General features: G+C 53.5%; 1 protein-coding gene across 1 annotated transcript in view; it reads right to left on the bottom strand.

Annotated features, from left to right (window-relative positions):
• Positions 1–27,920, bottom strand: part of ZFAT (zinc finger and AT-hook domain containing) — a 158,815-nt gene that overhangs the window by 104,394 nt on the left and 26,501 nt on the right. The window contains exons 3-5 of the mRNA XM_040979247.1: positions 20,356–20,607; positions 4,159–4,344; positions 29–179 (exon numbers count right to left, since the gene is read on the bottom strand). Of these exons, the coding sequence (XP_040835181.1) occupies positions 29–179; positions 4,159–4,344; positions 20,356–20,607 (589 nt within the window). The remainder of the gene's footprint in view (positions 1–28; positions 180–4,158; positions 4,345–20,355; positions 20,608–27,920) is intronic.

The following is a 27,920-nucleotide window of genomic DNA, read 5'->3' as shown; positions in this document are numbered from 1 at the left end:
TAGGATCACAAAGAATGAAATGTTGTACCTGCTCGACTTCATGGGCTGCTCATACGGCGTCTGCTGGATGGCGTACTCCTGGTACCCTCTCCGAGGCACCAGGTCAGCCGCCGCGGTCTCGGGCTGTGCAGCGCCTGTCTCGGGGGGGCCGGCCTCCACAGGAACAATCTTGGTGGCACCTGGGAGGAGTGCACAGAGCTCTGCTCATCAAGAGGCACCGACACGGCCACTGCAGGCCACATCCCAGCACAGCGCTCTCCTTTCCCACAGGACGCCCTCACAAGACTTCCAGCTCACACACGCAACTGGTGTGTCTGTGTGTGAGAGAATATGCTCGTGTACCTGGGCACACCTGCAGGTGTGAAGGGGGAAGGGACAAAGCAGCACATTTCCTTTCATCTTATTAAACAAAAACACATTCATAGATAGGCACAAATACCACGCACGCAGGTGCCCTTGTGAGATTTTATATGGAATAGTGGATGACTGTCAATAGGAATTTGGACCATCTGGGGTCCAGACCCAAACACCAGGGTGCCTTAAGATCTCTGGCTGTATGAGTCTAGCCCAGGAAGTGAAGGGTTTGGACTGGGAAATATCAAGGGTCACCTTTAACTCTGCAACTCTACGAAGTGAAAAGATGGAAGCAGTTTCAAGGCAACAGACTATGCTGTGCACAGGTGTGTGTGTGTGAGGCAGTGGGCTGTGCTGTATGCACAGGCATGTGTGTGTGAGGCAGTGGGCTGTGCTGTATGCACAGGCATATGTGTGTCAGGCAGTGGGCTGTGCTGTGTGCACAGAGGTGTGTGTGTGTGTGAGGCAGTGGGCTATGCTGTGTGCACAGGCATGTGTGTGTGTGTGTGAGGCAGTGGGCTATGCTGTGTGCACAGGCATGTGCACAGGTGTGTGTGTGTGTATGAGGCAGTGGGCTATGCTGTGTGCACAGGCGTGTGCACAGGCGTGTGTGAGTGTCAGGCAGTGGGCTGTGCTGTGTGCACAGGCGTGTGTGTGTGCCTCAGGCAGTGGCCTGTGCTGTGTGCACAGGCATGTGTGTGTGTGTCAGGCAGTGGGCTGTGCTGTGTGCAGAGGTGTGTGTGTATGAGGCAGTGGGCTGTGCTGTGTGCACAGGCGTGTGTGTGTGTGCGTGAGGCAGTGGGCTGTGCTGTGTGCAGAGGTGTGTCTGTATGAGGCAGTGGGCTGTGCTGTGTGCACAGGCATGTGTGTGTGTGTGTCAGGCAGTGGGCTGTGCTGTGTGCAGAGGTGTGTGTGTATGAGGCAGTGGGCTGTGCTGTGTGCACAGGCGTGTGTGTGTGTGAGGCAGTGGGCTGTGCTGTATGCACAGGCATGTGTGTCAGGCAGTGGGCTGTGCTGTGTGCACAGGCATGTGTGTGTCAGGCAGTGGGCTATGCTGTGTGCACAGAGGTGTGTGTGTGTCAGGCAGTGGGCTATGCTGTGTGCACAGGCATGTGTGTGTGTGTGTCAGGCAGTGGGCTGTGCTGTGTGCACAGGCGTGTGCACAGGCGTGTGTGAGTGTCAGGCAGTGGGCTGTGCTGTGTGCAGAGGTGTGTGTGTGTGCCTCAGGCAGTGGCCTGTGCTGTGTGCACAGGCATGTGTGTGTGTGTCAGGCAGTGGGCTGTGCTGTGTGCAGAGGTGTGTGTGTATGAGGCAGTGGGCTGTGCTGTGTGCACAGGCGTGTGTGTGTGTGCGTGAGGCAGTGGGCTGTGCTGTGTGCAGAGGTGTGTCTGTATGAGGCAGTGGGCTGTGCTGTGTGCACAGGCATGTGTGTGTGTGTGTCAGGCAGTGGGCTGTGCTGTGTGCAGAGGTGTGTGTGTATGAGGCAGTGGGCTGTGCTGTGTGCACAGGCGTGTGTGTGTGTGAGGCAGTGGGCTGTGCTGTATGCACAGGCATGTGTGTCAGGCAGTGGGCTGTGCTGTGTGCACAGGCATGTGTGTGTCAGGCAGTGGGCTATGCTGTGTGCACAGAGGTGTGTGTGTGTCAGGCAGTGGGCTATGCTGTGTGCACAGGCATGTGTGTGTGTGTGTCAGGCAGTGGGCTGTGCTGTGTGCACAGGCGTGTGTGTGTGTGTGAGGCAGTGGGTTATGCTGTGTGCACAGGCGTGTGTGTGTGTGTGTGTGTCAGGCAGGGGGCTATACTGTGCACACAGGAGTGTGTGTGTGTGAGGCAGTGGGCTATGCTGTGTGCACAGGCGTGTGTGTGTGTGTGAGGCAGTGGGCTATGCTGTGTGCACAGGCATGTGTGTGTCTGTGTGAGGCAGTGGGCTATGCTGTGTGCACAGGCGTGTGTGTGTGTGCGTCAGGCAGTGGGCTATGCTGTGTGCACAGGCGTGTGTGTGTGTGCGTCAGGCAGTGGGTTATGCTGTGTGCACAGGCATGTGTGTGTCAGGCAGTGGGTTATGCTGTGTGCACAGGCGTCTGTGTGTGTGTGCGTCAGGCAGTGGGTTATGCTGTGTGCACAGGCGTGTGTGTGTGCGCGTCAGGCAGTGGGTTATGCTGTGTGCAGAGGTGTGTGTGTGTGTGCGTCAGGCAGTGGGTTATGCTATGTGCACAGGCGTGTGTGTGTCAGGCAGTGGGTTATGCTGTGTGCACAGGTGTGTGTGTGTGTGCGTCAGGCAGTGGGTTATGCTGTGTGCACAGGTGTGTGTGTGTGTCAGGCAGTGGGTTATGCTGTGTGCAGAGGTGTGTGTGTGTGTGCGTCAGGCAGTGGGTTATGCTGTGTGCAGAGGTGTGTGTGTGTGTGCGTCAGGCAGTGGGTTATGCTGTGTGCACAGGTGTGTGTGTGTGTGCGTCAGGCAGTGGGTTATGCTGTGTGCACAGGCGTCTGTGTGTGCGTGAGGCAGTGGGTTATGCTGTGTGCACAGGCGTGTGTGTGTGTGCGTCAGGCAGTGGGTTATGCTGTGTGCACAGGCATGTGTGTGTCAGGCAGTGGGTTATGCTGTGTGCACAGGCATGTGTGTGTGTGCGTCAGGCAGTGGGTTATGCTGTGTGCACAGGCGTCTGTGTGTGCGTGAGGCAGTGGGTTATGCTGTGTGCACAGGTGTGTGTGTGTGTGTGCGTCAGGCAGGGGGCTATACTGTGCACACAGGGGTGTGTGTATGTCAGGCAGTGGGTTATGCTGTGTGCACAGGCGTGTGTGTGTGTGTGTGTGTGTGCGTCAGGCAGTGGGTTATGCTGTGTGCACAGGTGTGTGTCGAATACATAAGACAAAAGACTCCAACGCCCCTCTGTCCCTGGAAGAGCAAAGAGAAGCCGTCACACTTGCTGCTCTCGTTTCCGGAATCTTCAAACGCCCACACTGACTTCTGAGAACATCTGTAGAACTTTGTGTGCAACCACTGAGAACAGGAAACTCTTCCTTCAGGACTTGCTTTTTTTTAAATAATACTATTGTTCAGTTGAGGCTTGGGGCATATAAAGCAGCTTTCCCGAAAGTTCTATCATATAACTGTATATGATTTATTTTCTACTGAACATCCTACCCTACGGTAAAGCATATACGAAAAAAAAAATGAACCATTTAATAATGAAGTGCTATGAGCAACATAAACAGATGCTGAAAAGGCTAAAAAATCCTAAACATGATTTTAAATTTTTATTTGACAGTTATTATTACCCCAAATGGATACAAAAGAAAATTACTACTTTCTGAAATTCACCATCATAAACTGCCTTCTGTCTGAAGCACCCATCCTGAAAGAGATTTTCTTAATAAAACATAGTATAGCTTATCTACCAGGTGTTTCACGTAAAAGGAATGGAGATGGAAATTTCCAGCATTATAAAACATGTGCTGAGTCCCACTAACACACACAGGGCACGCTCGGGCAAAGGCAGCCTGGCTGAGAAGCAGGGCTCCCACAGAAGAGGGGAGCCGGGCAGGAAGGCCCCCAGCAGAGGGGTACCACCCGGAGCAAGGCAGCAGGGCACGCTGGGGTACCCACAGCAACACCCTCTGCCTCCTCAGGAAGGAACCACAACAGCACTGGCCACGATGGGCCCAAGTGGACAAGGCCCGTGGCCCCACGGAGGATTCAGAGGGTGCTGTGGGGTTACCTCTCACCACTCAGAGGACACTGTGGGGCTGCCCTTGGCTCACACCGCCCCACGGGGTTGTTCCCTAGCTCCCGTCTGCCAAGGTCACCTGGAATGGCTTCGTGGGCAGTTAAAACCACACTGATGATGGGCTTCTTGGCTCCGGAAGGCTGCCCGGCCTCCTTTCCCGACAGCTTTTGCACTTTCTCTGCCTTCTGTGCCCGGGTTCTCCTCGGGGCCTTGTCTCGATCATCTTCCTTATACTTCCTTTCCAGCTCCACGTCCGACTCGTTACCTAGGGAGCAAGGAGCACAAGGGATTAAAGTGCCCTCTGTGTCAGTGACGGCGAGTCAGGGTGCTTCTCTCAAGGGTTGGGAGAGCAGAGGAGAGCCCAGGCAGGCAGCTGCACGGCTCTGGTGGCCCCTCCAGCTCATCCCCCAGTGTAATGCTCAGTAAGGCCTACACTCTTGGCTCCCAGGAACACAGGAGCACACCAGCCAGATAAAGCAGACGCTTTTCACACAAAGTCACAATGATTTCAGGATCATTAAACCGCAAGGCTATGGAAGAGATCATCGCCAAGATTCACAACCTAAGAAAGAAACCTCTCGTGCACTCAGTCTCTGCTTGAGGCTGCAGGGAGAGGCGGGCGGAGCAGCCCGGGCCCTGCAGGCTGGGTCAGTCCCCTGTGAGCCAGGAATGAGAAGGGGCTCCAGATGAGTCCAGGTGTTACCTGGGAGGCCAGAGGCCTTTCTTAGAGGCAGCTTTAGATTTAACACACAAGGGCTGGCACAGCAATGTTTGGGGGCTGAGGGGTGTCAGGGGAAAAGGGGGCAGATGTGGTCAACAGCAGCAGGATTCCAGTCTAAGTGAGGGCAGCAACAGCCAGCAGGAAACCATTGGCCTGGCATCATCAGTGAAGAAGCAGCCGGGTAAGAAACAAGACCGGGAGCAGGAAAAAAATAGCTCCCAGGGAGCTTAGAGTCACACTCTCTGAAATAAGCCGGCTGATAAGATTTCAGAGGATGTTGGACAGGTGTACAGGGAGTTCACGGAACCCTGTATCAGACAGCAGAGGGGCTGGGTGGATACAGGACAGGTAGGGCTTGGAAAACCATTATCTGGGAGGGGAAATCAGTCAGGAAGCCCCAAAGCAGAGGTGGGAGGGACCAGACACAGACAGCCCAGGCAATCCTTCAGCCAGGGTTCCGCACTACCTGATCTCAGATCTCCAGTCTGCCTGCAGCCAACCCACACTGACACTGCGATGCTTGTAGGGGGAAACCATGGGAAGCTGGGAATTCTTGGATGGCACGCGCCACCTCCTGGCCGGATGGCAGTTTCAGTCTAAAGAGGTTTAAGGGAGTCATAGACAGAGAAGCAAAAGAAATGTTTCAACATCGTGAGAACATGTGAGATATAAAGCCCACCTTAAAAAACAAAACAATGGGCTGGTGCAATGGCATAGTTCGTTAAGCCTCTACCCACAGCTCCAACATCCCATATGGGCATCACTTCGAGCCCTGGCTGCTCTACTTCCTATCCAACTCCCTGCTTGTGGCCTTGGGAAGTAGTGTAGAATGGCCCAAGTCCTTGGGCCTCTGCACCCATGTGGGAGACCTAGAAGCAGTTTCTGGATCCTGGCTCCTGGTTCCAGGCTTCAGACTACCCCAATAAAAATATAAATAAATCTTTTAAAAAGAAAATGTATGATTGCAACAGCAAACTGCTAGGCCTGAGGCTCTACTCCTGGTGATAACCTGAAAGCCAGAGAGAAGAGAGAAAGAAAGAAGAAAGACAGGCCTGATGCGGTGGCACAAGTGGTTAAGGTCCTCGCCTTGCACGCCCGGGATCCCATATAGGCGCCGGTTCTATCCCAGCAGCCCCGCTTCCCTTCCAGCTCCCTGCCTGTGGCCCGGGAAGGCAGTCGAGGACGGCCCAAAGCTTTGGGACCCTGCACCCGCGTGGGAGACCTGGAAGAGGCTCCTGGCTTCGGATTGGCATAGCATCAGCCGTTGTGCTCACTTGGGGAGTGAATCATCGGACGGAAGATCTTCCTCTCTGTCTCTCCTCTCTGTATATCTGCCTTTCCAATAAAAAATTCATAATAAAAATAATTTTAAAAAAGAAAGAAGAAAGAGTGAGAAAGAAAGGAATGAAAGAAGGAAGGAAGGAAAGAAGAGAGGGAGGGAGGCAGGGGGAAGGAGGGAGGGAGGGGGAGGGAGGGGGAGAAAGAATGAGAAAGAATGAACAAATCAAATAAACACAAAAAAACCTTTTAAATGGCAACACTAGGTCAATACTTATCAATAAATGAGACTAACTTCATCAAGTAAATTACTCTTTCTGGCTAAGGATCAGAAACACGGCCGAGCACTCTGCCACCTGTGAAAGACCCTACACCAGTGCAGACACATGCAGGATAAAGGCCAACGCCTAGAAAATGACATCCCAGCAAAGAGAAATACAAATGAGACAGAACCATCCTGGTACCAGACAAAACAGACCTGCAGATAAAGCTATAGCAAGCGACAAAGCCACTGTGTAATGACCAAGGGACAATTCCACAGGAAGACAGACAACAGTGAATTTATAGTCTCCTGATGGGAAACACTGGATACTGTTTGTAAAAGACATTAGAATTGGGCCCGGCGCGGTGGCACAGTGGTTAAGGTCCTCGCCTTGCACACCCCGGGATCCCATAAGGGCGCCGGTTCTATCCCGGCAACCCCACTTCCCTTCCAGCTCCCTGCCTGTGGCCTGGGAAAGCAGTGGAGAACGGCCCAAAGCCTTGGGACCCTGCACACATGTGGGAGACCCGGAAGAGGCTCCTAGCTTCGGATCGGCATAGCATCAGCCGTTGTGCTCACTTGGGGAGTAAATCGTAAGACGGAAGATCTTCGTCTCTGTCTCTCCTCTCTATATCCACCTTTCCAATAAAAAAATAATAAAAATTTTTTTAAAAAAAGACATTAGAATTAATACGAGAAAAGCTCTTTTATTAGGTCTAATAATTAGCGACCACCCCGTTTTCATCAACGGACAGAAAATGCAGACAAAAGAAATCAAAGGGGAGGGGACAAGAGAGGAGAACTGAACCGCAAACCAAATGAGTGCAGCACACATCACAGAACATTCCAGCAAAGAGCTGCACAGTGCATGTCATTTTCATCAACACCTGGAACATTCTTTGGTTTAGATCACATACTAGACCACACACAAAGAAAAAAAATCATATCATGTATATATTTCTGAACACAATAAACGAGAAATTAACAAAAGAAACCCAAGAAATTCTACAAATGCAACTGAACACACCACTAAATGAACAGTGTGTCGCCGAAATAAGAAGGAAATTTTAAAATTCCTTAGAATTAATGTAAGTGGAAACACAACTTGCCAAAAGGCACGGAATGTAGAGGAAAGCAGTACTGATGAAGCTGATGATAATAAGCTTCTACATCCAAAACCACTGAAGAGCAGACACCTGAAAATGCATCTGAAGGACCTAGGAAAGCAAGAACAAACCAAATCCAAAGTTAATACAAGGAAAGAAATAACAAGTGTCAGAGCAGAAGTAAATGAAAAATGAACTAAAAAATACAAAATAGATTATGAAATGAAATTGGTTTTTGAAAAAGATAAAACTGAAACCTTTAGTTAATTAACAAGAAAAAAGAACATACAGATAAAATCAGGTGAAAATATATACTGCAACTGACACCACAGAAATACAAGAATCATTAGGGACCGTTATGAAAAACCACATAGCAATCAGCTGGGAACACGCTCTGTGGACACACTGAGCCATCAACAGGGCAAATCTCAGCAGACCAATAACCAGTCGGGAGATGGCATCAAAAGCAATCTCTCAGGAAGAAAACCTCAGGACCTGCCAGATGGCACTGCTGGAAGAAGGAGCTCAAACTAGTCCCCAGAACATTGGAAGAGGGAGGAGAAACCCCTTTCATTCAAGGAAGGCAATGTTATTTTGAATCCAAAACCAGATTATAATACAACAAAAGAGGGAAACTACAGACCAACATCCCTGATTCACAGAGATGCTAAGATTCTCAACAAAATACTAGCAAATCCAGCCACACATTATAAAAAATCATTCACCACGATCAAATGTGACTTATCCCAGGAAAGCAGCACACGTGTGTTGAAATGCTACAAAGCTCCTCATAAAATGTACAACTAATATGTGTTCGCCAAACCATGTTAGAACACACACCAAGAGAGAGAAAGGAGGAACCTGAGTCGGCCCAGACGGGGAGAACACACTGGATGAGACGCTTCCTACTGCGGTGGCTTCTGCTGAGGGCCCTCCCTTGGCTGCTCCATGGGGCACAGACCGGACACCCGGACCCTGCACCCTCCTGCTACAGGATCTGATCAGGGATCTGATCTGATCCCTCCTAACAGCAAGGGCCACAGGAACTCAGCCTGGCCAGTGGGCTCTGGGTGGGAGGAGCCAAGCACACCCTGGGAGTGATTTTCCTCCAGTGGACGAATGGTCACCCTCCTCTCTCCTGCCCGGGACAGTGCCATGTCCACCACCTGGGAGGGAGGCAAGCACCTGGCAAACCATGCAGGGCTATGGGCCGGCCCACGTCCACACCTTGAGCATTGAGGTGAAGGTCAGATAGGTCCTGGCCTGGGACAGCACCACCATGCCACTGGGCCAAACCAGGACCACTGCTGCCCACACATCTGTGTAACAGCACAGACATTCCTGATCCCTTGGGGCCCAGCAACAGTGACCCACAGACTGACCAAACCCCTACACTGCTTCCACGCCCTGAACCTCAGTGCACAGTAATACACAGTGCCCTACGTCACACCCCCTACTGCTCAAAAAACAAACCAAGAAACAGCTTTGGTTTCCCTTTTCCACGCTACTCTGTACTGCTGTGCTTCTTCATTCTCTCATTCTCCCTCTCTCTTACACACACACATCACTGGCTGGATCCCCCTTGCTACCTGTGATGACCTCTTTGGAGGCGCCACCATGCCTGTGACCTCCTGGAGGTTGGGTCCTTGTCTTGCTGAGATGCAAACCTTCAGCAGATAGAGGACCTAAGTCAGACCACGGGAGAGAGCTGCTGTTTGCAAAGATGAACAGGTCAGCCAGGGAAGGACTCCATGGCTGGGGCTGGGTTCTAGGGGCAGGCTCTGAGGACGGATCTCTTTGAAGCCTGATACCACTTGTAACACTGGGGCAAAACTGTGCCACAGGGACATGGGGAGCCACATGAGTCACTGCTCTCGCTGTGGTCCTCGAACCCTGACACACAGAGGTACAGCTATTATATAAAGAGAAAGAGAGGAGAAAGACAGCATAGGAGGCAGGCAAAGTGAGGGTGAGCAGGTAAGGAACAGGAGATGCAGGAAGAGAAAAGGCTTTGAGTGGGACAGGGAGTACATGGGACAGTCACGCACCAGCAACCCTGCTGATGGCTCGCCCTCCAACCTGAGTTCCCCTGAGAGCTCTGGCCCTCCCTCGGCAGGTGCCTCTCCGGCTCTCCCTGTGTCCTAAGTCCCACCCCCGCTTGGACAGCAGACACAATGGAGCAGGAGCACAGCTGCCAGGGGTTATTGTCGTAGGCAGGGAATTCTAGAAGTCACTGTGGCAGCATCATGAGTCAAACCCCGATGCCTACAGCTACACAACCCCAGTAACAAACGCTGGCTTTCCTCCAGCCACACTCAGCCCACTCTTATATTCTAGCTGGACACTCAGATATAAACTGCCTGTGGCAAAGGCTGCTTAGGGCAATACATAAGGCACCTGACAACATGTCCCACAGGCACACTCCCAAGTCCCCACATCTTTCTCAGGTCCTCTGTAACTTCGCAGGCATGACCCACAAGCCAGGCTGGCTTCATTCTGCAGAGCCACAGAGGCTGCAGCACCCAGGTCCTTTACTGTCCTGTGCACCATGTGCCAAGCACTGCACTGAGCTGCCTTGGAAGTGACCCTTGGAGACCACCGCAAGGACTGGAGCACGAGGAGGAAGCAGCCAGTGTCCAGGGCAGTCAGTCAGTGGGAAGTAACTCCGGGTAAAGCACCAGGAAGGGGGAGAAGGGCAGGGAACTGACACTGAAGACTGAAGAAAGGCTAACCTGGCCCACACCCAAACGCAGGTGTCAGTGCAGAGAAACATCTGCTTCTCCATCACCTCCCTGTTCCGTCAGGGTGTAAAACCACCTGTCACTGTGGCATCAGGTCTACACGTGCAGGAGCCCAACACTACGCTGTGGAAACGCGGGAGGCTGGAGAAGGCGGGGAGAAGGTTTCGGTCACGGTCCTGCAGGTGTTTCTGTGCTCAGCCGCTCTGGGATACCAAAGCCCTGGCTCCCGCCTGATCTGGCCACTCCCACAATGCCTGCACCCTCCCTCAACCTGTGAACTCACAGCAGGTGCCTCCTGAGCTGGGCCTGGAAACCACGCTGCCAGAGCTTTTGTGAGCATTTGCCTGGTCCCCTAGATGATGGTCTCTCACTGTTTCTCAAGTTTTCTCTGAGTTACTGACTTTCCTTCCTCTTTTCCCTTGGCCAATGCCTTCATTCTCTCCAGTTCCATTTTCTGCGGACACTTCAGCAGCTCTATGCAGGGTCTGGGTCTCCCCTTGTGCCTGATTGTGGACTGAGCCCACATGGTGAGCACACTGTGGGTGGGCTGGGCACACCCAGCAAGGGACTGCAGGTGACACGCCCCATCTCACCCACCCCTGGATGACACGACTGAGGGCAGCCAATGAACCTCCAGGAAATCCCTCCCAAGTAAATCAGATGTAAACAACACACTGTGAAAACTTTAGAAAATGATTTCCATGAGAGCCCCTGGCACGTATGCAACAGCCCTTCAACGTTTTGCTTCCTGGCCATCTCCTGGATACACCCCAGGGACACCACCCACGGTACCTCAGAACACACAGCTGCTCCACAGCCACTAGGTGAGAGGCAGGCCCAGGGTTAGGGTAGGAGGAAATGAAGTTAACAGGCAGAAACTGTCAGGGAGCACAGCTGCCATGCCTCTGCCCTTGGCATCTAGCAGTTCCAGCAGGTTCTGGAAGGTGCTGTGCTTCCATGTAAACCCTCCGAGTGGAGCAAGAGCCTCAGCCCTCTATAGAGGGCAAGCCCTAGGCCTACATCTCATCCCAGCAGTGAACACACCCCTCCTCCTCTATTGAAACCGCTTCAATCTGTTCAGCCCCAAGCATCCTGTTTGCACTTGAGCTCTGTGCTCAGGAATGTTAACATCCTCTCCATGCTACGTGAATGAACTCGGGACATGCCATGATACACTGGCTAGCATGACTAAGCACTGAGATGACAAATTCAACAAATAACAACAGGCTAAGGATGGCAACAAAGGTCTGGGTTCTGACCTACAGCCCACGACTCTGTACAGCTCTACATCACTGGGCAGTCAGCTATCTGTGCTATTGCAAACTACTCCAGGAACAGGGTCCCATTCCCAAGGTCATCTGGAACTCAGCGGCTGCCCAACCTATGAGCCCTCTGCACTGCCACTAGCCATCCACAGGTGGGGTTTAAGTCAACTGCAAGGCACCCTCATTCGCAGCATCCATGAGCAAGTCCACTGCTACAAGCTGCATGGGAGGCCTATGGACAGAGGGGAGTCCCGGGGACAACTTTATTCCTAGAGATCGGACACTAGGCCTTGTGCAGAAGTGGCCTTGGGGGACAGTGTCCTGGGGAGACTGAGTGACCACGGGGGGACCCACTCCTCAGTCTCCCTGGCCACTCCAATCTCTTACCCCCGTCCTGGGATATCTGCTGCAGCGTGCAGTGGGAAGACAGGCCCCCGGTCTGTGCTGTCCACTGACAGACTGCATCGGAAGGAGCCCACTGCCGGCATCACTGGACCTTTGGTGGAAGAGGGTGTTCCAAGAGCTTTGAGGACTCTCCCCAGGCACACCCCGGCACTTGGCCCACACGGGCCCAGGACATACCAGTTCTTGGGCACGCTCATTCTAAACCAAGGTCCTCCCCATTAGCCAAATATATCTAGAAGCCACAGAAAGTTTAACTCCCAGGCTCTGTGGGTGAGTTCACCCTGGGGGCTGCCTTCCCATCCGTCCCTTGGGTCTCTGCATATGCTTGCTAGTCATCAAGCTGAGCACTTCTCTGAGAACTTCTGTCTCCAGTCTCATCAACATTTATTCTCGACCACTTACTAAATCCTGCTCTTTGTGGTCTTGATTTCTTTTCTCATTTTCCTTGTTTACAAATGTTCTTAAGTGTCCACTTCCAAACAGAACACCAACTGCACACAGAGGAAATACACAATGACCTAGGCTTTGCATAAGCATAACAGTATTCACAGCTCTCAGAGTGCCCCACACTGAACCAGGGTCTGTGCCCCACCAGTGCCCCAGCCAATGGCAATGCCTACCCGCTGGGTCAGCATGCCTGGGGGAAAGACAGACAACACAAAGACATAATCAATGAGGTGGAGGTTTGGCTCCAGCTGCTCGGGATGCCTGCACAGCATATCCCAGATCCAGAGCTGATTCCTCCACTTCCAGCCCAGCTGCCTGCTAATGCAAATGCCTGAAGGTGGCACAGGACCTGCACCCACAAGGGAGACCCAGATAGAACTCCTGGGTCCCGGCTTCAGCTTGGCCAGACCCTGGCTGTTGCAGTGCAGGCATCTGGGGCATGATGCAAAAGACAGAAAATCAATCTCTTTTTTTTTCTCTCTCTCTCCCTTTCTTTTCTCTTTTTTTTCTGCTTCTGCTTTTCAAAAAAAATGAAAATAAATTTTAAAATGTAATAAATACATACCCTACACACTATGTTGGAAAGCCGCAGTGCAACAGGAGCCCAGTGAAAGCGCAGGTATGTGGGAAGCAGGGACGAGGGGTTCCCAGAGCACGGCCCACTGCTTTCAGTCCTGCTCAAAGGACTTGCACAGCACTGTGCTCTTGCACAGCACCTGTGCTGAGAAGGCAGTGAGAGGTCCAGCTGGGTCACACACTGGCTTCCCCATGGGACACGCACTCCACAAGGCCAGCTGGTGTTTAGCCTACCACTGCGCACACACACATCCAGGAAACACCATCAAGTGGACCCAGTCAGGAAGGGCTTTGAGAGGTCTCGCTGGTGCTGGGCACAGGGACCCCAGAGGGGCCAGCCTGGGCCCTGCCTTCAGGCTACTTAGCTGCATCCCCAGATGCACGACAAACCAATAGCAGTTGCTGCCCAGCCAGGCAGCACGCTGCACCTGGAGCCATCTCTGTCGGCCCTTACCACCAGGTTCCAGAGCCCTCCACAGATTGGGCAGCTGGGCTCAGTGACCACAGTGGAGACACTGGCATCCATGTCCTAGCCCACTGTGGGAGCACTTCCCACTGCCCTCTCTCTCGTGTCTCACAAGGGCCACTGGGCTCCAGGAGGGGCCAAAGGAGCAGATAGTGGCAAAGCCCAGCACTGTCCTGGCTGATAGTGAGGGCAGCCAGCCTGGCCAGGGGTGGGAGGGACATCAGTGCAAGAAACTGCTCCTTAAAGGAGCCTCAAGGAGGAAACAGCCCTTGCCTGCCTCCAGTCTCACCACTCTCTGGTGGGGGTCAAGGTATTCCCATAACCAGGACAAGCAAACCACTTTTATGGAGCTGCAGTGGTGAGGGCCAGTGGGGGCCTTGTGCTGTGGTCTCAGGGTCCCCATATATAACCAGAGGCTATTTGCTTCTAACACTTACACCAGGTGAACAAACTCTTGGACACAGCTGGCTCTGTGGCACCACAGCCTGTGGTTAACCTGGGCATCCAGGGTCCGGCTTTGGATCCTTCCAGCACCTGGCAGCAATGCCCCTCACCATGAAGTGAATGGCAGGGCAATGCCCGTCTCCTCTGTTCTTGGGTGGTGAACACTCAGCCGAGATGACAGGGCACAGGTAAAGCTGGAAGGCCCAGTTGGGGCTGACAGGAGTCAGAATAATGTACTCACCCTGGTCTCCAAGAACACCCTGGGCCAAAGAATGCCTGGAGAGGGAGAACTGGCAAGCTGAGGTCCCATAATATAGACATCCATATGGACTCTAAGGATGTCAAAGAGAGCAGGTAGGGTGTGGGGGTCCCAGGCTAACCACCATGCCCCAAAGATACCACCTGCAACAGAAACCATCTCCCAGACACTCAGGCTCCAGCTAAGGTCTGCAACTTGATAACTAATGCTCTAAGTTGTATTTTGTTTTCAAGCTGCACTGAATATACATATTCATGGAACACCAGTAGCAGCTCTCCCTGCCTAGAATGCTCCACAGGCTTGCCCTGGGTGAGCCAGCTCAGGAAAGCCAGCCTTGCTCTCTTGTAATAACACCATGCCCATCCTCAGAGCCAGACATGATGACATGCAAAGCACTTCAGCACTGACCAACTCCTGCGACTTGGCCGTCACACACGGCCTCCACAGGTGCGTCTGAGACCACCCTTGCTGGGTTCGTGTTTTGCTCCAAAGACCCTAAACATATTCTCTGAGAATTCCAGTCCTATAACAGAACCCCACCACCCGGCCCAATCTGGCAGCTTTCAGGACACCGCACAGCACTGTCTGAGTCCAGCTGGGAGTGGCCATGCACCAAATGATGGCTCCCAGCTGCACCTGTCAAAGGAACTCTGCAAGGTAAACCCCTGACACCGGGGGTAACTACCATTAAAGGTGGGCCTGGCTGCCACAGGCCTCCCCACCCCTACTCTCCCCCAGCCTCCTGCACCCATCCCAGACGCCCTTCCTGCCCCTCTCACTGCAGAGCCCTGGAGACAGCGATGCCTAAGGTGCCTTGTCTCCTACCCCTGTAACTGAAGGTCACTGCTCGGAAAAGGCACAGCACGGAATACTGGATTTAGCATCACGGGCATCTGAGCTATAGCCAGGATCTGTCTTTGGCAGATGAACTGGGAACTCTGGAATCTGCAGACTGAGTCACCATGAGGTCATGGCAGGGAACAGCTGCAAAAGCAGCTCACACCGGCGACGCACACGGTAGGCCCTGGGGACCTGCTCACTACTGCGCTCAGTTTGATGGTTTCACGCTGGAGAAGCATAGCTAAGCCCAACACATCTGAGGCTGAGCCCACAGGGGCCTCCCTCATCTGTAGTGATGCCTGCCACGGTCTCAGACACCAATACACAGCTGCAGGTGCAACACATTAAACAGGAGACTCCAGAAACAAGCGATTCAGAAGAATTTCGAATTTCTATTATTACAGAGTACTGTCAGAGTCATTCCTTCACCAGTTATTAGTATTAAGCTCTCACTGTACCTAGTTGACAAACTACAGGAAACAACAGATATGCAAGGGGAGCAGGGGTCTTGGCACGTGTCACCATGGAGAGGAAGTGACTTTAGGGTTTCAGGATTTCCATTAGCCACAGGAATGTGTACAGCAGTGAGGGCCTTGGTGTCTGCCTGACATTGCTGCCACCTCTGCCACACTGCATGTCAGCCTCGATGTTCACATCTTCCTCTGTTTCACTTCCTTTAGGAAACTGATGACAATGCACAGCTGGATCGGGAACCTCCCAGAAGGAAGAACAAGAGATGAAGGGGAGGGAAGGCCTGGCATGGGGATCCCCCCTCAACCAGATCATCAAGGTGGACTGCATCCTTGCATCCTCTACTCAGGACCACAGCCCTCACCCTGGAGCTCGGTTATGGTCTCCCCCGCTTGCCTCATTACCCAGGCCAGACAACATCCTGCCTCTCCAGCTTTCCTACACGGCATCATGGCTCGACACTGCACCTGCCTAAGGCCGACAGTGTCCAGGCTGCAATGCCATGTGCCTGCTGCAGGCTGTGTGGGGCCTCCCACATCCCCCTTCTTCCCCTCTCACTACCTAACTCAGCTCTGAAGCTCATCCCAGTGCCAACCGCCACCCCACCCCTCCCTCGTGGCTTTCCACCACTCACTTTACCCTCCTCTGACTTGAAGGCAGCCTTCCTTGCCTCCTCAGCTGCGGACACTCTCACAGCAGACTCCTCAGATGCTGCCCTGGGTGTTTTTCCTTCATCCATCGCTAAGAACACGGACGCCAAGCCCTAGGCCAGCGCCTGTGCTGCTCCGCACCCTGGTGGACAGTCCACAAGACACCAGACTCAACACGCGACAAGAGCTGACTCACCTTCATCCTCTGTCACACATCTGCACTGGAGATGGGTGGGGATGTCCCCCATCTATCTGGCACCCAAGCCAAAGGCCTGGTGGCCTCTCACCTGTCTCACTTCCACAACCTTGACCCAGGTCCTTCAAATCCTGGAGCCTCAACATTTCTAAAACAGCCCCTCTTGGGTCCCTTGATGCAAATGCAGAGGCCCCAGAACCTTCCCTGGGACCTGGAGGCCCCTGTTTCCCCTTCCTGTGTCCTCCTCCAGTGCTGGGACTGCTCCCTGAGCCTGTCCAGCCCTCCGCTCCCTGCCTCTGCCTCTACCACCCCAGCCCTCCTCTACCATCCATTCCTCACCTCTCCTAAGAAACAGCTGAGATGGGGCCTGTGGCCTTGAACACTTGGTGCCATAGTTCCAGCCCAGTCCTCCCTGACCACCACCTGCTCCCCAGGCTACTTTAGAAGCCCCTTGGTGGACTCACCATCGCCCCTTACCATCATTCCTCACACAGAGCCCAAAGTCACTTCTGCCTGACCCATGGTCATTACATTCACTATACTACTCCCTTCAGCTCCAACAAGCTCCTCTCACACAAGGAAAACCAAGTCCATGGGACACAGCACTCGTGGCTAAGTTCCACCTCGCTCATCTCTGCCTTCTTGGCTCTTCATCGCTCCTAGGCCAGACATTTGGAAAAGGTCGAGTTTGGATCCGCAGTCTCTGCCCTGGGATCCCTACAAACCTGCACAGAGTACCCTACACACAATCGGGACATGAAGTGAGCAACACCTACCTTGTGACAGGCAGATGAAGAGCTAAAGTGTGAATGCGATCAAGTATTTGCAGAAATTAATTCAGATGCACTCATTTATAATGAGCACTGCACTAACGTGCCAAAGCATCTATTCTAAATTGCCCAAGAACTCATTAAATCTCAGAATACCCTGGAGAGTAAAGTGTTATTGGCTACACTGAAACAGGATGTTCAGCACAGCTGTCAGAACAGCACGCTGATAAGGGACTGCCCTCTGGGACTCTGCCACCTACCAGCCACCCAAACACAACAGTCTGAAAAGCCACTTGTCCCCAGCTTTACCTGCTGAATATGCACCACCCTCCTTCCCTCCTCCCTCAGGCTTTCCTGCTGGTGGCAGAACCAAGTGGGGGCATCAAGGGGACAGTGTGAGAGGCAACAGGGAGAGCCCAAGCACTCCCAGCTCTCCCCACCATAGAATACAGCTGAACGCACTTCCTGGCCCACACACTTCAACAGCAGCCAGAGCTCTCCTCCCCTGGTGCTGCTGGAGAAGACAGTTTGTGCTCCTCTGGGCCCCTGAGCACCTGGAGCAGACATGGCGATGCTACGGCCCTGTGGTCTACAGGTGGGCCTGGCCTCAGACCTCGGAGCTCCCATCCCCGCTCCCCGCCCCAGAGCAGTGAAGAGGGGAACCCGGGTTCACAGCTGGCAAAAGGAAACGGGCCTCACAGCCACGCTCTTTCCACCTGCAGCCTCTCAACACATCTGGCTCCAAACGACCATCAGCTCAGCTGACTTACTAACACAAATGTAAAGAAAGGCAGAGACTTGAAATGCTATTGGGCTGCAGGTGCTTCTTAGCTAAGAGCAGAGCCTTGCCTTTCACAGGAAGCACTTAGCTAAAGCCAGAAGGAGTCTTTATGACCCTCTTTGCGTAAAATAACCTGAGAAATAACAAGCATGGAAAGGTTCTGAAGTTTGCTTTTATCAACTTGATGTATTGATTTAGGAGGGTGGCAAAATGACTCAGAATACAAGCTCTTCCACGGAAGGGCAGAAAAACACAAAGCTTTTCTGCATTCCTTCACTTCAGAAAGGCAAAGTAAAATACATACTGAACACACAGCAGAAGCGTTATGTTAATGTGCCTCATTCACAGTAGGGAAAGGTTTGTTTTGTTTCCTTCTAATTATTTTAACAAGCTATCGAGTCAAGGTCAATTACTGGAAATGTCACTAAATTGCTCCTTGCAGAGCATGTATTAAAACAACCATGTGAGATTTTTCTGGCTGTAATGCTGCACTTGGCCAGCCCCGCTGGCCACGGCACAGCTGGACTTAAGGTCATCGATGCAGAGTCTAGAGGCCTCCGGAGCAGCCAGACAGGGAAAAGCACCCAGCGCGTTCATCTGCCCAGGTGAGACTTGTTAACATAGCATCCCCTTTGGGCTTCTGGTTCCGGCTGCTCCAATTCCCATCCAGCTCCTTGTTCGTGTGCCTGCGAAAGCAGCAGATTCAGCCCAAATCTCTGGAGCCCTGCACCCACGAGGGAGTCCAGGATGGAGTTTCTGGCTTCTGCTCCGCCTTGCCCAGCCCCGAGCACCATACGCATGGGAGGAGTGAACCTACGGATGGAGCATCTCCTTCTGCCTCTACCTGTGTCCTTCATTGCTTAAATAAATCTTTTCAAAAGAAAATGAAAGGAAGGAAGGAAGGAGAGAGCTGCCAGGCAGGATGGTCATTTCTATAGGGCTGGCAAGAACACTTGACAAAGGTGACCCGGGACGTGGGCGTTTTGCACATCCCGAGGGCAGACATGGCCTGGTTTTAGGCGGAGACAGGGCAGCCGTGGGGAGACTCGGGCTCCACCCCCAGCCCTACCCCAAATGAGTGAGGGGCCTCTGAATGACCTTCTGCAGCCTGGAACACTTTCAGGGTATCCCATGTGGGGCACAGGGACTCAATTACCTGAGCCATATCTGCTGTCGCCCGGGGTGCACACTAGCAGGAAACGACTGGAAGCAGAGCTGGGACTGAAGCTCAGAAAAGGAATGTGACCATTCTAAGAAGCCCTGCACTTAAAGAAGGATCCAAAGCAGAACTTTCCCAGGCTTGTTTAAGCGGCAAGCCACCGACTGTGGCAGAACATTTGGTTACCCAAACTCCAACGCTTAGTAAATCCACCGGAAGTCAGAGCTGCCACCTCAAGGCATGTCCAGCCTAATCCTTCCCCCTTCGGCCATCTCATTCCTATCAGCCTCTTGACTCCAGGTCTGTGTCCCGCACTGGCCCAGGCAGCCTGCTAGGGTTTCACATAATTGCCTGAGAGTCCTGCAGGGAAAGCACAAGGTTTTAAGACTTGTACAAACCTGCAGAGGCACCAGCGGTGGGCTGTGCATGGCCAGCCCTTTCCGTGTACTTCTCAGGGGTGGGTGCCACTCTAAAGACCCTAAAATTCTGGTGTCGCTGAGTCTTCACAGCGACCACTTGAGGCACTTGGGTCATACTCTGTTGCTTCTTCAGGCACATGAACAGGTAGCTGGATCGGAAATGAAGCAGCTGAGACTTGAACTGATACCCACACAAGATGTCAGCAACACAGGAGGTGGTTCAATTGGCTGTGCCAAACGGCTGGCCCCTCATACTGTATTTTCAAGCAGAATTGCTTCCCAAGTGACAGCTGAGTGCTGTCAAAATAGCAGCAATGTCTTTAACATAGGGTAACAGTTTGACAACTTCAGCCTCGCTGCAAAGTCCCAAGGACAGCGAGGGAACCACCGCAGGAGCCTCTCCAGCTGCAGTCCAGTGCTCCACTCCTCCTGAGAGGTCATCTGCAGCCAGGCTGGACCACAGAGCCTTTGCCTCCTGCCCACACCTCCCCCGCTCCAGCCTCCTTTATGGGCTGCAGGGGCTAAGCCCTGAGAACACAGCCAGAGCAGACACCAGCAACTAGTCCTCAGCTTCCCAGAGTCCACCAGCTCTCTCACGGGGGCCGCAGGCAGCCCCCTCGCTGTCCTTGTGCTCACGTGGCCCCTTTCCTCCCCTCCACTCCCCGGCAACACCCACCTTCCTGAGCCCCAAAGCCACTGGACCATCTCAGCCCACTCCCGACTGGGCAGAGCAACCTTTCCTCCCACTGTTGAGATGTTGCATTTTAAACCCCCAGACAGAAACTGCTCAAGGGCAGACAGTGTGTTTATCTTCTCTGCAACCCCCAGTGTCCACTCCACCACCTTCCTGTGTGTCTCGCCCTGGAAGACCAGATGACACATCCACATCAAAGATGGCGTGAAGCATGGCCGGTAGTCACACGGAAAGATCTGTGCGAGCACGCTCTCTCCCAGTAAGAAGCAGCAGCCAAGTGCTTCTCTCCAGAGGGTCACCGCCACCCTCCCATCCCCAATGCGCACCTGCCTCGCCCTCCTCCTCGCCCAGGTTCAGCACAATGATGCAGATGTGCTTGCGCAGCTGGCGCGCGTTGGAGAACTTGCGGCTGCACTTGCTGCACTCCAGGCTGCTGGGGGCCGGGGTGCTGCCTTCCTCGGTGGTTCCTGCCCCAGCCTCATTGGAGCTCACGACACTTTCCACCAGCTCCTCTTCCGTGCTGGGCTTCTTCGTGGAGCCCTTGGGCCGACCCCTCTTCCTCTTCATGACCAGAAACTCTACAAAGCAAACAAGAGGTCAACAGAGTCACACCGGGCATCAAGGCAGGGCACACAACCAACTCCAAGAGAATGCGAGGAGTCTTTTAGAACTTTCTCGAGTGCCACGGCAAGCTAATCCTTCACCCTGTGGCACTGGCATCCCGTATGGGTTCTGGTTCATTTCCCAGATGCTCCACTTCCCACCCACATCCCTGCCTATGCACTGGGAAAGCAGAGAAGGATGGCTCAAGTCCTTGGGACCCTGTGCCCACATGAGAGAGACCAGGAAAGTGCTCCTAGCTCCCAGCATCAAACAAGTTCAGCCTTGGCCATCGCAGCCATCTGGAGGGGCACCCAACGGTTGCAAGAACTTCTCTCTGTTTCTCCTCTCTGCAAAAGCTGCCTTTCAAATAAAATCAACAAATATCATATGTATATAATTTGGGGGGAAGTAGTTATAAAAAAAACTGCACCTGAATTTCAAGATGATCTGCATTGAAACAAGCTTATCTTTTCATTCCACTTTTCCATTAACTCAGTAAAGCCCTCTCGTAAGTTCAGGTATCCCATTTCATGAAGTGAAAAGCCTGCGTTAATTCCAGAAATTACCAGCTGTGACAGTAGCTTTGTGCTAGTGTCAGTTTTAAATGAAGGAGAAATGACTGTGTAATATACATGTGTAACGTGTTACATGTAATATGCCAGCAGAGCACATCAGCTCATCAGAGCTTTTCCTGTGTGTGTGAAGCTGAGATGGACTTCAGCTTACGGCCACTGCCCCCCTAGTCTACGAGTCCTGCCCTTTGGTGGCCCCAGCTCCCACTGAAGCCGAGTTCCCAGAGACTATGGGGGACCTCCCTTGCAAGAGGCTGACCAAGGCTGCTGAGCCCGTCGCCCCTGCCCCAAGCTGGCCAGACGACTGCACATCCATGATTATCAGGCTCAACTGTCTGAGAAAGAGGAGAAAAGATCATTATAATCACAGGCTGCAAACTATAGGCTGAAAAGGCAGTGGTGGTACTCCCAGTGACTTTAAAGGTTATGATGGGAGCCATGGTGGCGTGAGTTCGATGCATTTCTTCTACACTAGTGTTCATGCTTAGTGGGTCGGGGCGGCAGGGGAGGCAGAGGGAAGTGAGTAGGTCTGGAAATGGGGCATCACACACAGCTCACGAGCAGGTGGCACGCCTTGCCTTTGGGGTGATGTGATCCCCAAATGCCCCAGCCTGGCCACCACCTCCGTTCCACAGCCATCGTCTGGCTGAGGCCATCTCTGAACCTGAACGCCAGGGGCAGGGCAGGGTCCTGGTATCAGCAGCACCCAGGCAGTGTCCATCTAGAACAGGCCAGGGCTGGGGCTCTGCAAGGACCCTACAAGTCAGTCACACACGCACGCTCAGCAGTCGGGGCAGGAAGCCGCTGGGCCAGCTGTCGGAAAGCAGCATTGCCATGGGAAAACACCATGGCATGGAGTGCCTGAGAACCTGAGGCTCAGGGGCACTGGGGAAGACTTCCTGGGAAAGGAGGTCTTGCAGGAGCAGAGCCCCTATTGAGCCAAGCAAGGGTCAGCCTCGGCCAAGACACCAAACCAGAGCTCCCTGAAGCTAGGAAGCCCCACAGCCAGGCCCACCTGCCCCCTCCCTGGGGCCTTGTGTCCTGGGCCAGCCAGCAACAACCAAGGAGCATGAGGGCTATGTCTACACCAACAGCAGCCTATGCACAGCGGAGAGACAAGGAGGACAAAACACAACTCCCCAAAGTCATGCCCATTTCCCCTGCTATTCTTGACAACAGGCACTAGTGCCATGCACCAAAGTGGCAACTTCCATCAGAGAAGCCAGGTTGGCACTGAAACACACACCCTGCATGGCAGCACAGAAGCACAGTGTGTACCAGGTCAGGGGAGGCCTGCACCCCCATCTCTGAACCCCCAGCCACGGGCTCTGGGGCCCTGCCATGCAGACAGAGGCCACTCCTCTGAAATGCTCTCTGACACTGCAGCTGTGGCCACGGCCCCTCAGCTACTGGCAGTGACCTCCAGGCCCCTGGATGTCCTTCCTGAAGGGAGTATCACTGTTTGCTCCCCAGTGACTTCAGCCACCGGACAAACAACAGAATTTAAGAGAGGGAGGAACTTCCTTCAGTTCCCCTCTAGAGCGAGTGGGGAACCCAGGTACTGGTCTGGGCCTGCAGGAAGGGCCAGGGATTAAAATCAATAAAGTGAACTAAGTCATAAAACTCCAGAGGCCCAAGGTCAGTGAGCATCCCTGGTGGAAAACCCTGAGGACAGCAGAAGGTGCTGGGGCGCAGGCAACCTTACCAGGAACCTCCCCAGCCCAGAATGCACCCACGGCTCTGCACCCCATGGCAACAATGAAATTACAGTCCTATGGATGGCACTTTCCTGAGCTCATGAGTTGCTTTCCAGCAAATTATGGAGCCTGAAGCAAGCAGCAAAGAACCTGAATTAGAAGCTAGCTGGTCCCAAGTGAGGCAGGCCTCGGGGGAACTCCTGAATTTGTGACTGGCAGCAGGAGTCTAAGGCAGACTTGCCAGCATCATGGAGAACTGTACCCCTGAGCTGGAGATTGGCAGGTTCACCCAGGGGCACTCCACGGCACAGAGATAGCAGATACAGTGCCTCCAGATTGCCAGCCAGCGTGCCCAGGGGGACGGCTCTCTTCCTGCAGACCTGGTACTCTCAGAGGCACCATGCTGGCCCCAAGCACTGGACATGCTGCTCAGCAGCTCATGCTGGGCTTGTGCATGGACTGGCAAGAATGGGACTGGTGTGTGTGTGTGTGTGTGTGTGTGTGTGTGTGTGTGTGTGCAGCGTGGCCATCAGAGAAGACAACGCAAGCTCCTCCCTGCAAGTATCTCAAATGCAACGGTGGGAAAAAATGCATCTTGCTAACTTCTTTCATGCTGCCTCTTTCATGCTGCCTCTGTAACTCAGAAGCACGCCGCCAGTGAGCCAGAAAGAAATAAATATTTATAATGAAACTGAAGTAGCTTCAGTCCTGGGAACAAGCTGCTGCTGCTGTCAGACACCCACAGCTGCTGGGCGGACTGAGACTCCGGGACCAGGTGGGGACAAGCGAGCCACACCGCTCGGAGGGTGTTCCCCTTGCCCCGTGCTCCTCAGTACACAGTCAGGTGTTTGAGGAAAAGGACAGGGGACATTTCCCATGGCCCAGGTTTGCAATAGGAAGACAGAGGCGGAGTCACTTCACCCTGCTCTGAGTGTGGACACATCCTCCTTATCAGAAAATCATCACTGTGGACCCCAGGCCAAAGGCTGGCAAGCCAGAGAGCCCTGCAGACGGCTTCTAAACGCAGCCACAGGGCAACACAGGCAGTACGGAGAGCACAAGCTTCTAAACGCAGCCACAGGGCGACACAGGCAGTACGGAGAGCACAGCCCAAAGGGATCGGGACGGCGACTCGGCTGCGCCAGCCCTTCCTCGGTCCGAACGCCTCCCCAACTACCTCACCAGGTCCTCACAGCACCCGTAGGAGGTCGGAGGTCACGGACATCACTTCCTCAGCAGGAAGGAGATGGGGGACCCACAGCTGCAAGGGACTTGGTACGCTTTTCAGGCAGCACCCTGCTCTGTATCATCCTTCACCCCGCCAGGAGCCTCGAGTGGCCTCACACACCCCACAGAAGAGGGACGCACATCTGCACTGGGCCACGTGTGCAGAGCATTTCCCACAGGGCCTGGAGTCCAGGAACAGGAAAGTTCAAGCAAAGCTGCCTCTGCTGAGGCCCTCCTCACCAGCGAGCCATCATACGCCATTGGTGACCAGGGCCGCGCTCACCAGAACATCTCTCTGAAGCAACTAAGACCTTCCCAGCCAGCCCACAGTCACATCACGCGGCCCCCTGATGTACTTGCATTTCTGCTCATTCTGGCACAACAGGCTCTTGCTTTTTCCCTGATGTCTTCATTTCCACATAGCTCACACCAAGAAACCCCACCGAGAATGAAGGGCATACAGGTTGTGTTAGGCCCAGGTACAGTCTAATGCAGGGAACAGGACAGCCGGCTTCCCAGCGCTCTCACGCCATTGCGTGGCTTCCGCTCACAGCAGCTAGAGAGCTCCAGGAAACCCTGGCAGCCTAACACCTTAGCGCCCTGACTGTCAAGCTCCCTGACTTTCATTTCCAAAGCCTAAAAACTAATCCGGGAGCCAGCAGATTATCTGCTAGAGCGGAAGGCACGTGAGCCTTTGCGTTTCTGAGGAAGGCATTGCCATTCTGGGGTCAGCCTGACTGCACCTCACTCTCTGGCACCACGTGCTCCCCACCAGCCCCATGGTGAGAAATGCCACATAAATGAGAACAGCACCAATGGTGCCAGAGCCCGGAGAGGCCCCAGGCCCAGCCCTCTGCCTGCATGTCATCGCGTTAGCCCACGGGGAGGTGTGAGTACCACCCCTGGGTTCACACTCAGACACTGAGGCTTGAAAAGATGAATGCACGTCCAGCTGACAGAGCTAACTGGTAACAGCCAGCACTGGACGGAGCTCGGTCTGCCTCACAGAGCTGTTGATCAGGGCCGACCGATCGCCAGCAGTGCACAGAAACATCTCCCTCTGAGCTCCACTCGGATGGGGGACCCACAGTGAAGGAACACACTCTACAGGAAAATGATGAGCCTCCACACAAGCCCCCTGGAGACAGCCAAGCCGGGGCGTGCACCGCACGCCAAGTCAGTTCAGCAGGCGGCCCAGGCAGTGTGCACAGGCACCTGCCTCAGAAAAGATCCAGGAATGTTAATTCCTTCTGGCAGATAACAGAAGTCACAGGCACGGGGGGCCTCAGCAGGGTGAGGGTATCAGGGCTAAGGCCCAGCAGCCCAGTGACCCACCTGCACAGGCCCTGGCCACGTCAGCTTAAAGCATGCTTTCTGAGTCATTACCCAGAAACAGCATCTGTTACCAACTCCCACGCCCAGAACGGTCCGTCTTGCTGTGACGGCACTATGTGTGCCAGCCCAGGACTCAGCACAGCTGGGACAACTCTGGACCCTTAGTCTGTCCCCACTCTACCCACACCAGAACTAGGGGGTTCTGGCTTCAGCCATTACTGGAACAATGGGTGACAGCGTCCCAACACACTTGGCTCGGCATGGCCACCTGTGTGTAACTAATGCCCATATGACAACCTAGACATGCACCTGTTGGGGAAGCAGGCGCTGCTTTACCCTAGAGCAGCTGGCCCTCTTCAGTGGTCCAGGCTTTCCCCTACAGAAGCACACACCACGCTACGCTGAAACCACTTCTTGGTCTACTTGCCATCACCAGCCACAGGGACAGAACAGCACTATTCCTGGGGCCCCAGAGTGGAGCAGAGACACCACAAACAGCCCAGGAATGCAGAAATCCCAGGAGAGAGGGAGACAGCAGAAGAGCCAGGGCAAGGCTCCCAGGAGACAGCATCAGGTTGTCCCTAAGGGACAACTGGGAAGCTTGCATCCCACATCATAGCACCTGCCTTGCCTTCCAGCTCCACCTCCCGACCCCAGCTTCCTCCTAACGCAGCGCGTGTGTGTCGCATATGTGTTTCTGTGTGTGAGAGAGAGAGAGAGATGATGGGGGAGGAAATGCTGCTATCTCAAGTAACTGGCTTCCTGCCACCCACTGGTTGACCTGCATTCCTTCCTTGCTCCCAGCTTCAGCCCCAGCCTCATCCCAGCCCGCTCCCTGTGGGAAGTATGTGGTGGATGGGAACTCAGTCTGTGGATCTCTCTCATACATTTAAACAAAAATTGTTTTAAAGGCAAGGACTTTTTTTTTTTTAATTGGAAAGGCAGATATACAGAGAGGAGAGAAAGAGAGGAAGATTTTCCGTCCAGTGGTTCACTCCCCAAGCAGCCGCAACAGCTGAAGCTGAGCCAATCTGAAACCAGGAGCCTTCTTCGGGTCTCCCATGTGGGTGCAGGGTCCCAAAGTCTTGGGCTGTCCTCTGCTGCTTTCCCAGGTCACAAGCAGGGAGCTGGATGGAAAGCGGGGCTGCCAGGATTAGAACCGGGGCTGCCGGGATTAGAACCAGCGCCCATATGGTATCCTGCCATGTTCAAGGCAAAGACCTTAACCACTACACTATCGTGCCGGACACACATTTTTTTTTAATTTTTATTATTGTCATTTTTTTAAGATTTATTTTATTTATTTATTTATTGAAAAGTCAGATATACAAAGTGGAGGAAAGACAGAGAGGAAGATCCTCCATTCGATGATTCACTCCCCGAGTGAGCACAATGGCCGGTGCTACGCCAATCTGAAGCCAGGAACCAGGAACTTCTTCCAGGTCTCCCGCATGGATGCAGGGTCCCAAAGCTTTGGGCCGTCCTCTACTTCTTTCCCAGGCCACAAGCAGGGAGATGGATGGGAAGTGGAGCTGCCAGGATTAGAACCGGCGCCTATATGGGATCCAAGACGAGGACTTTAGCCGCTAGGCCATGCCGCTGAGCCCATGGCGAGGACTTTAGCCACTTGGCCACACCGCCAGGCCCATGGGCCCACATTTTTAAAAATTAAAAGAAAAAAACAAGCCATCCTCACGCAAGCCCAACTGGCCAGGCCCTGACCAAAACGAATGAGCACACTGGCATTCGCCCCTGACAAGATCGCGCACGGGCACCATCGTAGCCACAGACACACAGGGAGGCAGGGACTGGCATTCACCCCTGACGAGCTCACACACGGGCACCACCATAGCCACACACACACGGGGAGGCAGGGAGAAGGAACTCGCCCCCAGAGCCACGTGCTTGGATCACAAATGGAAAGTTGACCTGGAGGAGGGCAAGATGGTGAAAGTTGCTCCAGTCCACTTGCTCCACGCACAAAAATTCAAAAGCAATAAAATAAACCAGAGGATTTAGGAACCTGCCTGCTTTAAAGGGATTCCAAAATAACAAATCAATTACCACTCAGTTACAGGTTCAATTAAACCTTTTCAAGGATCTCTCAACTAAAAACAGGTTGTGAAGGTTAAACCTGGAAAGAAATCATTACAGAGAAACCAAGCCCAACAGGTGAGATTTTACAGATTGGCAGTCCTTGACAAAAAGCTTCGGAGGAACTTTTCTCATACGACAAAGATTTATCTATCTATCTGAAAGAGAGAGAGGGAGAGAAAGAGATCTCTTCCATCCACTGGTTCTCCCTCTCCAATGCCAGGAGTCCGGAGCTCCAGCCAGGTCTCCCAGAAGCAGGCAGGCCGTCTTCCAGTGCCCGTCCAGGGCACCCTCCCAGGGAGCTGAGCAGAAGAGGAGCAGCCGTGACACAAGCTGGTGTCCGGACGTGCTGCCAATGACACA

The sequence above is a fragment of the Ochotona curzoniae genome, unplaced genomic scaffold (genome assembly GCF_017591425.1).
Source record: "Ochotona curzoniae isolate NIBS_2020 unplaced genomic scaffold, NIBS_Ocur_1.0 contig_3190, whole genome shotgun sequence".
NCBI lineage: Eukaryota > Metazoa > Chordata > Mammalia > Lagomorpha > Ochotonidae > Ochotona > Ochotona curzoniae.
This window is presented reverse-complemented; position numbering and strand designations above follow the sequence as displayed.